At 38.4% G+C, this 12605-nt stretch overlaps 1 protein-coding gene across 1 annotated transcript in view; it reads right to left on the bottom strand.

Annotated features, from left to right (window-relative positions):
- The window catches only part of LOC141399140 (uncharacterized), a 337564-nt gene that overhangs the window by 53800 nt on the left and 271159 nt on the right, over positions 1-12605 (bottom strand). The window contains exon 6 of the mRNA XM_073977303.1: positions 5168-5840. Coding sequence (XP_073833404.1) covers positions 5168-5840 — 673 coding nt within the window. The remainder of the gene's footprint in view (positions 1-5167; positions 5841-12605) is intronic.

Here is a 12605-nt window from a genome sequence, read left to right on the forward strand (position 1 = left end):
CTTTGAAAAATTATTTTTAAAAATCCACGCCCATAGAACGATGGTCCTTTGAAAAATTATTTTAAAAATCCACGCCCATAGAACGATGGTCCTTTGAAAAATATTTTTAAAAATCCACGCCCATAGAACGATGGTCCTTTGAAAAATTATTTTTAAAAATCCACGCCCATAGAACGATGGTCCTTTGAAAAATTATTTTTAAAAATCCACGCCCATAGAACGATGGTCCTTTGAAAAATTATTTTTAAAAATCCACGCCCATAGAACGATGGTCCTTTGAAAAATTATTTTTAAAAATCCACGCCCATAGAACGATGGTCCTTTGAAAAATTATTTTTAAAAATCCACGCCCATAGAACGATGGTCCTTTGAAAAATTATTTTTAAAAATCCACGCCCATAGAACGATGGTCCTTTGAAAAATTATTTTTAAAAATCCACGCCCATAGAACGATGGTCCTTTGAAAAATTATTTTTAAAAATCCACGCCCATAGAACGATGGTCCTTTGAAAAATTATTTTTAAAAATCCACGCCCATAGAACGATGGTCCTTTGAAAAATTATTTTTAAAAATCCACGCCCATAGAACGATGGTCCTTTGAAAAATTATTTTTAAAAATCCACGCCCATAGAACGATGGTCCTTTGAAAAATTATTTTTAAAAATCCACGCCCATAGAACGATGGTCCTTTGAAAAATTATTTTTAAAAATCCACGCCCATAGAACGATGGTCCTTTGAAAAATTATTTTTAAAAATCCACGCCCATAGAACGATGGTCCTTTGAAAAATTATTTTTAAAAATCCACGCCCATAGAACGATGGTCCTTTGAAAAATTATTTTTAAAAATCCACGCCCATAGAACGATGGTCCTTTGAAAAATTATTTTTAAAAATCCACGCCCATAGAACGATGGTCCTTTGAAAAATTATTTTTAAAAATCCACGCCCATAGAACGATGGTCCTTTGAAAAATTATTTTTAAAAATCCACGCCCATAGAACGATGGTCCTTTGAAAAATTATTTTTAAAAATCCACGCCCATAGAACGATGGTCCTTTGAAAAATTATTTTTAAAATCCACGCCCATAGAACGATGGTCCTTTGAAAAATTATTTTTAAAAATCCACGCCCATAGAACGATGGTCCTTTGAAAAATTATTTTTAAAAATCCACGCCCATAGAACGATGGTCCTTTGAAAAATTATTTTTAAAAATCCACGCCCATAGAACGATGGTCCTTTGAAAAATTATTTTTAAAAATCCACGCCCATAGAACGATGGTCCTTTGAAAAATTATTTTTAAAAATCCACGCCCATAGAACGATGGTCCTTTGAAAAATTATTTTTAAAAATCCACGCCCATAGAACGATGGTCCTTTGAAAAATTATTTTTAAAAATCCACGCCCATAGAACGATGGTCCTTTGAAAAATTATTTTTAAAAATCCACGCCCATAGAACGATGGTCCTTTGAAAATTATTTTTAAAAATCCACGCCCATAGAACGATGGTCCTTTGAAAAATTATTTTTAAAAATCCACGCCCATAGAACGATGGTCCTTTGAAAAATTATTTTTAAAAATCCACGCCCATAGAACGATGGTCCTTTGAAAAATTATTTTTAAAAATCCACGCCCATAGAACGATGGTCCTTTGAAAAATTATTTTTAAAAATCCACGCCCATAGAACGATGGTCCTTTGAAAAATTATTTTTAAAAATCCACGCCCATAGAACGATGGTCCTTTGAAAAATTATTTTTAAAAATCCACGCCCATAGAACGATGGTCCTTTGAAAAATTATTTTTAAAAATCCACGCCCATAGAACGATGGTCCTTTGAAAATTATTTTTAAAAATCCACGCCCATAGAACGATGGTCCTTTGAAAAATTATTTTTAAAAATCCACGCCCATAGAACGATGGTCCTTTGAAAAATTATTTTTAAAAATCCACGCCCATAGAACGATGGTCCTTTGAAAAATTATTTTTAAAAATCCACGCCCATAGAACGATGGTCCTTTGAAAAATTATTTTTAAAATCCACGCCCATAGAACGATGGTCCTTTGAAAAATTATTTTTAAAAATCCACGCCCATAGAACGATGGTCCTTTGAAAAATTATTTTTAAAAATCCACGCCCATAGAACGATGGTCCTTTGAAAAATTATTTTTAAAAATCCACGCCCATAGAACGATGGTCCTTTGAAAAATTATTTTTAAAAATCCACGCCCATAGAACGATGGTCCTTTGAAAAATTATTTTTAAAAATCCACGCCCATAGAACGATGGTCCTTTGAAAAATTATTTTTAAAAATCCACGCCCATAGAACGATGGTCTTTGAAAAATTATTTTTAAAAATCCACGCCCATAGAACGATGGTCCTTTGAAAATTATTTTTAAAAATCCACGCCCATAGAACGATGGTCCTTTGAAAAATTATTTTTAAAAATCCACGCCCATAGAACGATGGTCCTTTGAAAAATTATTTTTAAAAATCCACGCCCATAGAACGATGGTCCTTTGAAAAATTATTTTTAAAAATCCACGCCCATAGAACGATGGTCCTTTGAAAAATTATTTTTAAAAATCCACGCCCATAGAACGATGGTCCTTTGAAAAATTATTTTTAAAATCCACGCCCATAGAACGATGGTCCTTTGAAAAATTATTTTTAAAAATCCACGCCCATAGAACGATGGTCCTTTGAAAAATTATTTTTAAAAATCCACGCCCATAGAACGATGGTCCTTTGAAAAATTATTTTTAAAAATCCACGCCCATAGAACGATGGTCCTTTGAAAAATTATTTTTAAAAATCCACGCCCATAGAACGATGGTCCTTTGAAAAATTATTTTTAAAAATCCACGCCCATAGAACGATGGTCCTTTGAAAAATTATTTTTAAAAATCCACGCCCATAGAACGATGGTCCTTTGAAAAATTATTTTTAAAAATCCACGCCCATAGAACGATGGTCCTTTGAAAAATTATTTTTAAAAATCCACGCCCATAGAACGATGGTCCTTTGAAAAATTATTTTTAAAAATCCACGCCCATAGAACGATGGTCCTTTGAAAAATTATTTTTAAAAATCCACGCCCATAGAACGATGGTCCTTTGAAAAATTATTTTTAAAAATCCACGCCCATAGAACGATGGTCCTTTGAAAAATTATTTTTAAAATCCACGCCCATAGAACGATGGTCCTTTGAAAAATTATTTTTTAAAATCCACGCCCATAGAACGATGGTCCTTTGAAAAATTATTTTTAAAATCCACGCCCATAGAACGATGGTCCTTTGAAAAATTATTTTTAAAAATCCACGCCCATAGAACGATGGTCCTTTGAAAAATTATTTTTAAAATCCACGCCCATAGAACGATGGTCCTTGGAAAAATTATTTTTTAAAATCCACGCCCATAGAACGATGGTCCTTTGAAAAATTATTTTAAAATCCACGCCCATAGAACGATGGTCCTTTGAACAATTATTTTTAAAAATCCACGCCCATAGAACGATGGTCCTTTGAACAATTATTTTTAAAAATCCACGCCCATAGAACGATGGTCCTTTGAAAAATTATTTTTAAAATCCACGCCCATAGAACGATGGTCCTTTGAAAAATTATTTTTAAAAATCCACGCCCATAGAACGATGGTCCTTTGAAAAATTATTTTTAAAAATCCACGCCCATAGAACGATGGTCCTTTGAAAAATTATTTTAAAAATCCACGCCCATAGAACGATGGTCCTTTGAAAAATTATTTTTAAAAATCCACGCCCATAGAACGATGGTCCTTTGAAAAATTATTTTTAAAAATCCACGCCCATAGAACGATGGTCCTTTGAAAAATTATTTTTAAAAATCCACGCCCATAGAACGATGGTCCTTTGAAAAATTATTTTTAAAAATCCACGCCCATAGAACGATGGTCCTTTGAAAAATTATTTTTAAAAATCCACGCCCATAGAACGATGGTCCTTTGAAAAATTATTTTTAAAAATCCACGCCCATAGAACGATGGTCCTTTGAAAAATTATTTTTAAAAATCCACGCCCATAGAACGATGGTCCTTTGAAAAATTATTTTTAAAAATCCACGCCCATAGAACGATGGTCCTTTGAAAAATTATTTTTAAAAATCCACGCCCATAGAACGATGGTCCTTTGAAAAATTATTTTTAAAAATCCACGCCCATAGAACGATGGTCCTTTGAAAAATTATTTTTAAAAATCCACGCCCATAGAACGATGGTCCTTTGAAAATTATTTTTAAAAATCCACGCCCATAGAACGATGGTCCTTTGAAAAATTACTTTTTAAAAATCCACGCCCATAGAACGATGGTCCTTTGAAAAATTATTTTTAAAAATCCACGCCCATAGAACGATGGTCCTTTGAAAAATTACTTTTTAAAAATCTACGCCCATAGAACGACGGTCCTTTGAAAAATTACTTTTTAAAAATCCACGCCCATAGAACGATGGTCCTTTGAAAAATTATTTTTAAAAATCCACGCCCATAGAACTATGGTCCTTTGAAAAATTATTTTTAAAAATCCACGCCCATAGAACGATGGTCCTTTGAAAAATTATTTTTAAAAATCCACGCCCATAGAACGATGGTCCTTTGAAAAATTATTTTTAAAAATCCACGCCCATAGAACGATGGTCCTTTGAAAAATTATTTATAAAAATCCACGCCCATAGAACGATGTTCCTGCTGCTTTGAAAAATATTCCTTCCTTTTAAAAACATATTCATATCAGTTCTATCCTGCATCCGTTTTTTTGTCCTTCATTGCATTTCATTAGTCATGGACCATCATAAAAATGTTTAACCATTTTTACTAACTGTTTTAGCTTAACATTATGATGTTTTAATATTTTTATGAGTTTTTATGGGATATTAAATTTAAGACATCAGATCTCCTCCCCATATGAGTTTTCTGCAACATTAACAATAATAATAAAACCAACAAGAAGAACAACAACAGCAGCTTTTATGTACACTTCCTCCAAGGCCGAACTCATTGCAGCAAATATAAAACTACTTTAATGCAATCAAGATTTCACAACTAAACAGGTACATGTGGAGGTGTATATGACAGGAGCGAACATACATATTTCTACTTATACGAGTGTTCGAGCATTCATTGCTTACCTTTCTACTTTCAGCTGGCATACTTGAGGTTCGCATACGTTGCCTTTGCTTGTTACCCAGCTGGGCTATAGTTGCTGAACTACCGCCATGCACCAGACTCGACCCCACACCGGCAATGCGTTCGTGTGGTATGGCTGTGGGTGAATCCATATCGTCAAGACAACAGCCGCCTCCCGTACCCGAATTCGTTGTTGCATTAAACATGTCATGTCGGTGGTCATTTCTATGTCTCATGCCATTACAATCCATGTCAGTGGGGGTATCAGCAAGAAAAGGTCCATTAGGTGGCGGCCCCACACCGCCATTACCACAAATTGTTGATGTAGGTGAGACAGTTGATGTAGTATCCTCAAGTAGCATGTCAAGTTCTGATGTCGTTGGACCTCCTCTGCCTTCGCCGCCAACACCACCACCAGCACCACCGCCACCAGATGAACCAGCAGCAGCAGCTGCTGCAGATGATGACGTTAAATGACTGTTGTTGGTGCCGCAAGCAATACCCATGCCACCATCACCACGTCCGTATAACGGTGATGTGGCCGAGTATTGCGGAGAAACAGCACCAGACATGGCCTGTTGAAATGTCAGTACACCACCGCTGTCAACGGGTATCAAATTCATGCGAGAAGGTTTACTGTGAGTCACTGGCGATTTAACCAAGGCAATGCGATCCCTGCAAAATAGAAAAGCAGAAATAAAAAATAGAAAAATGATATCAATTGAATTGAATCTAAAATGTTAAAACTATTAGAATATTGGAAAAACACTTTGATGGGTTTGTAATTTTTCATTTCAATAAAAGCAATATAATAGGTCGGTTCGCAAAAATGTTCAATATATTTAAACGTGGGTATTACTATAGATAAATAGAATTAAGGTTGCTGAAGTTAAAAGTCTGGTGCTATGGGACTACAAGGCTCTACACCATTTTCAAATGTAATTCGAAGAATTTCAGTTGTAATTACTAACTTACTTACTTAGCTGGCCCATTACAGAACATTTTTTCCATAGGCCGAACTAAGAAAAGATCTCCAATTCTCTCTGTTTAGTGCTTCGTTTTTTGGAATACCGCGCCTTGTCATCTCTTCGCAAACTTGTTTGCGCCATCTATTCTTTGGCCTGCCAATTCTGCGTGCACCGCCATGTGGCTCGAATTTATACACCTTTTTAGCGGGTTCATCATCGCTCATTCTTATGATATGGCCTTGCCAACGCAATCGCTGCATCTCGATACATTTAACTATATTGATGTCGTTGAATAGCAGATACAGCTCGTGGTTCATACGACGTCAATATTCACCGTCAACACAGACTGGTCCGCAGATCTTTCGAAGAATTTTTTCTCTCAAACACGCCAAGCACTGCCTTATCTGCTTGCGTTATTTTTGTTTAACGAACTGTGGCTTTGTTTTTGATGTGTTTACTTAAGCCAAAGTAGCATCAGTTGGCCAATACAATTCTCCTTTTTATTTCACAACTGACGTCGTTTGTCGTGTTTACGGCGGTGGCGAGGTATACGATGTCTTTTACAACCTCACAATTATAGGTACCAACTTCCACAGTTGGTCCGAGCTCAATGGACGCATAGCGCGTCGACACCATCAACTTGGTATTCTCGCCGTTCACCGCCAGACCCACTTTAGCGGATTGTCCGTAGACCTTCATAAAGGTATCGGTTACTTCTTTTACTGATCATCCCATGATGTCTATATCGTCAGCATAAGCAAGTAACATGTGACTATTGGTGTAGATTGTGCCACTTCTTTTGACGTTTGCCTCTCGTATAACCTTTTCTAGCAGGATGTTGAAAAGATCACAAACTCTTCGGAGAGGTTCTTTCTTTTTTTAACTGAAGATCTTGTGTGAGTTAGAGTCATTTTACAAAGCCGAATGAGCTTTGCGGGGTTACCAAATTTAGACATGGCTTGGAATACCTTTGAACGTACCGGGCTGTCGAAGGCTGCTTTATAGTCGACAAGAAGGTGGTGGTAGGATTTGCCGCATGGTAAATATGTGGTCAATGGTGGACTTGCCAGGTCTAAAGCCGCATTGGCATGGTCCAATTATTTTGTTGACCTTGGGCTTTTGTCGTTTGCACAATATCCCTTACACTATCTTTTAGGCGATAGGGAGAATACATAAAGTCTTATCTCATTTCTTATGGACGGGACAGTTTCCAATCGTCGGGTACGCGTTCTTCCTGCCAGATGGAGCTAACTAGCTGATGCATACACCTTATCAGCGTGTCGCATCCGGTTTTAAACATCGTCTTCTGCTGCCTTATTATTCTTCAGCCGGTTTATTGCTGTCTTTACCTCATCTTGGCCGGGTGGTATACATTCAATACCATCTTCTGGAATTGGATCTGTGGTATCTTCGTCGACTTCGCTACTATTGGATACCAACAGTTTGGAAAAATGCTCTTTCCATATCCTTAGCACACTATCTGTATCAGTTACCAGATTACCAGGCTGGTCTCTACAGGAGGATGTGCCAGTTCCAAAGCCATCAGTTTGATGTTTCACTCTTTCGGACTTCATTCTGTCTCCTGTACATCTCGATTTCTTCACACTCCCGCTTTTCCATCTCTCTCTTTTTCCCGCGGAAAATACGTTTCTCCTCTCTCCTTTTCTCCCGATACCGCTCTCGTGCGCTACGCGTTGCTACTGATTGTAAAGTAGCCCTATATGCCGCATTTTTCTCTTCGGTAGCAGCACGTCACTCCTGGTCATACCATGGATTCCTTGGTGGAGGTCTCTGGTAACCAAGTACTGATTTTGCGGCTGTTTGCATGAAGTGGGCAATGTTTTGCCATTATCCTGATATGTTATCGGGACTAGGAGTGCTTTGATTAAGCAGTTGGGCTAGTTAAGTGGAATATATGAAATATTTCGAAATTCAATTCGAATTCTCAAATTACAAATGAAATGTTTTGAATTACAACTGAAATTATTCGAATTACATGTGAAAATGGTGAAGTTGACATTTGACATTCTGTCCTAGGTAAGGACCAGTGTGGTACAGAGCTGGCCGAGCAAATTGATATCGCCACATTTTGCACGTTGAGTGAAGACGCTGTTGCGAGTATAAAAGATGATTGCAACAGCTCTCCAAACATCACCATTGTGACACCCGGTTGGATAATTGACGTGTCCGGCAACTCATGATTTCTCTTGACCTGACTTCATAACCTCTGACCGCCATACTTTTCTGGACCATAGGAAAATTGATTGGTAATGGTGCAAAAACTTGACTAAGCTACTTATTCCTTCAGATCATCATATATCATCACAGCTGCAGCCGGTCGCTATACACCTGCTGGTCGAATACACCCTTTAGACCAATTTTCCTGCAAAGGCGACGAGACTAGCAAATTAGGGTGATGAGCCTCGCCGTATGAACGCTAAAGAACCACCGCTTAGGGAGCTTCCACTTGAAGCCAACAGGGTAATTGGCGGCATAAGCGGTGGAACATTTGAACCAATGTAACACTGGAACAGGAGTAAGTCTGTTGTGGGTGACGGTTAAATTACTGTCGAATTCGGGACAGAAGGATAGATCCGAATGGGTACGTGAAAGATCTCAAGAGGTACGTGTGTTATTTTAACAGGCAAATTATAAGAGTGTGCTACGCTGTATATGAACCCTCTCAGTCGAGAAAGTAGCACCCCATTTTACGTCATCCGACAAGCAAAATTATCTAAAGCGTTGGGGACGGACGGCACGGAATTTCAATAGTAATGCTTAAGCAACTGTATGTACCCGGTGTTGAGCACTGAACAATTGTATTGTTGCGAGCCACCGTGGTACAATGGAAAGCACGTTCGTCAAGCGCTCAGAAGCTATGCGGTTCAATCCCTGATCAGAGCATTGAAATTTTCGACGGTGGCAAATCCTTTCACCGGTAAGGTGGCTTTCATTTCCGGAGTATTTCAGCCGTTAAAAACTTATCTATAAGTGGTTTCGTAAGACAAGCCGTTCGGACTCAACGATAAAAAGTAGGGCCCATATCGTTGAGCCAAAATGAATGGGCGTGCAATCATTGATATGAGAGACGGTGGTAAATCCTCTCACCGTTAAGGTGGCTTACATTTCAGGAGTATTTCAGCCATTAAAAACTTATCTATGTGTGGGAACATGTGTATGTGTGTACCCATATTGTACCAGAAGTGTGTAAAATCTTGGCGTCTGGTCCTATCGTCGATGACATATACTCGCATGATAGGTTAAATATCTAAATAGCTGACTTAGTACAATTCTTCTATCCGAGGAGTATGAAAATATCCGTCGTTAAATCCACTGCCACACTACATGGACGGCTAATATGAGGCCCCCCATATTCATTTATGATGCCCTCATTCCGACCACTAACTACCCCGGGATATTAGATGTAACTTTCAACAGCATGTTGAAGTTGTCCACCCAAGCCACAGGAATTTGTTAGAAGATCAATGGTATCGCTACGTATTGAAAGAATATTGAAACTTGTCAGAATTCCGTCATTAGGACTAGAACAGGGTGCCTCCTCATGACACATGTGAACCGTCTTTATGATGAGAAGAACATTTTACTGGTGCATCCGCACACCGCCCGAGATCCTATAGATCAACGAGCTCATCAAACACACTTAAATAGCATTCATACTGATGCAGTTGCACAGGCAGTTCAAAAGTATAGTATGAATACCGAACTCGGAGACCAACCCGCCGAAATTTAGTATTTATGCTGAGCATTATAGGTATAGGCCCGCAGATTGTTGTCGGTACAGGTCTAAGTGTTGATATAACCGCCCTTAGAATGGTACCTCCCGATTTTTTGGTATTTTGAAGGTTGAACCCCACAAATGGTCGGTGTTGATATGTTTTTCATGGCATTCTTTAGGATTTTTGCGTCGAGAAAATATATGATATATGGTGGACTTTCCAGGTCTGAAACGGCATTGGTATGTTCCGATTACTCCACATGCTCGAAAAGACTTTATATGAATAGGCCGGAGACTTACACCTCTGTAGTTGGAAAATGTCGTTTTGTTTTGTGCACCGGTGCCGACGTAGCAGACCAAGGTTCCAATCATAGAGCAAGCGGTCCTACAGTCAAATGTTTCTTATAAGCTAATGCATACTCCTTATCAGCACGTGACTAACGGTCTTCGGCTGGTAATCCCTCTGCTACAGCAGTATTTTGTTTTATAGATCCAATAACGTCATTTTAGATTGACTCCGGGACATCTTCATTGCCGCCTATATTTTTTTCTAAAAACTAACAGAAGTGTTCTCTGTAGATTCTCAGTACACTTTCATTATCAATTACCAGATTGCCTGAATCAACTTTGTGGGAGAAGCATGGGGTACATTTTTCGGACTTCGTTTACAACGCTGTGAAATAATCAGTTGATCAGATTTAGTTCTGATTCGATGTAGCAATGGCCATATTTTCTGTAGTTTGAGGGTTTTTACAACATATTTTGACTGAAATCCCTCCTCAACATTTGACATTTGAGGATCCCAGTGGTCACAAAACTTCTCCACTAAAAATTGTCAAGGTCCACACTTTGATATATGTATGTATGCCCCATATAAAGGTGCCGGCCGATTAAAGACATTTTTATACCCTCAGCCTTTAGGCTAAAATGTGCCTCATCGAAATAATGGTTTTAGACCTCAAGTATGTTTGGACGAAATGTGTTTCAGACAATTTGGAGTTGATTTAGCAATGTCCGTCCGTCTGTCTGTCTGGCTGGCTGGTGCGCACGATAACTCTCGAACGGATGAACCGATGCGGTTCGTAATTTGTTGTCCAAACTTGGTTTAAGTTTGAAGATGAGCTATATCGGTCCACTCCTTCCGGTACCTCCCCCACAAAAGTTCCAAAATATTCGGAAAATTTGTGGGCAGGATAACTCTTGAAGGGAGTAACCGATTTGGTCCATACTTTGCACATCGTGAAATTTTTACCAGACTTAGATGAGGTTCCAACATGGACTCAATCGGCCCACTCCTTCGGGTACCTCCCACAGAAAATTTCGGTTAAGATCAGTTTAGGACCTGCTCTCGAATCGTTTTGATTTTTGTTGCTGCAACTTGTATTCACTTCCCTCCATACGGCGGTACAAGTTTCATCAGGGGCAAGTCCATACTTCATGAGAAAATGGGCGGAAAGGTCCAAAAATCCCCTATGACACCGTGTGAAGTGGTTGGAGCGCAAGATAACTCTCGAACGGATCTGTTGATTGGGTCCAAATTTTGGCCTTAGTAATATTTTGTCGAAACATAGTTTAAGTTCGAAGATAAGCCATATCGGTCCACTCCTTCAGGTACCTCCCCCACAAAATTTCAAAAATGTCCGGAAAAATTGCTTGTACGGTAACTTTTGAAGGGAGTGGCCGAATTGGTCCATACTTTACACATCCTAATATATCTAGCAGATATAGATCGGGTTCAAATATGGACTATATTTGACCACTCCATCCAGTACCTCCCAAACAAAATTTCGGAAAAGTTCACTTTAAGATCTGCTATCGAATCACTTTTATTTTTGTTGAAGCAACTTGCATTCGCTGCCTCAATTATGATGGTAAAAGTTTTTTTCAGGGGCAAATCCACACATCTTAAGCAAACAGCCCGAAGGGAGTATAACGCCCCTATGGCACCATATGTAGTGGCTGGAGATCGACTTCCATAATGGTCAATGTCGATCCATTCCTTTAAGTACTTCCTCCGCAAAACTTCTGCTCTTTAATCTAATCAACATTTTTGTCGGTTCATACGTCCGTATGTACATTTTTTGGGAAAAAATTGTTTCAATATACACAGGCTGAGGGTATATCTCTGTCGGCCAAGCCGACTGATACTTTTTTTTACTTGTTGCTGACTTCGTTTGTAATGCTGTGAAATAATCATTTGATCAGGATAAAGTTCTGATTCGATGTAGCAATGCCCATCTTTTCTGTAGTTCGAGGGTTTTAACAACATATTTTTACTGAAATCCCTCCTCATCATTTGACATTTGAGGTTCCCAGTGGTCACAAAACTTCCCCACTAAAAAATGTCAAGGTCCACACTTTGATATATGTATGCCCCATGTAACCCTGCGTTTACAAATGCCAGTATTGGCAAGCCAATAGCAAAAATACAAACTGTTTTCAAAAATGGTTTGTAACTTTGCTATTGTCGTGCCAATACTGTCTGTGTGTAAACGCCATGTAAAGGTGCCGCCCGATTAAAGACATTTTTAGGCCTAATTTAGGCATATGGGGCATTCGTGGTACTAAAATATCTCCACCTAAATGTGGACATGAAAGACTTTTGGGATTCACCGATTTCGGGGATTTTGATGTCTTTAGTTGTGTTTTCAGACCGGAATAGCTGTTATTTGGTTTTTAGATTCGTTTTTTAGAGGTCATAAAATGGAAGAATTATCTGCATTTTCGGTCTGGTTG

This window comes from Musca autumnalis, unplaced genomic scaffold (assembly GCF_047663935.1).
Source record: "Musca autumnalis isolate F117 unplaced genomic scaffold, ASM4766393v1 scaffold_3, whole genome shotgun sequence".
Classification (NCBI taxonomy): domain Eukaryota; kingdom Metazoa; phylum Arthropoda; class Insecta; order Diptera; family Muscidae; genus Musca; species Musca autumnalis.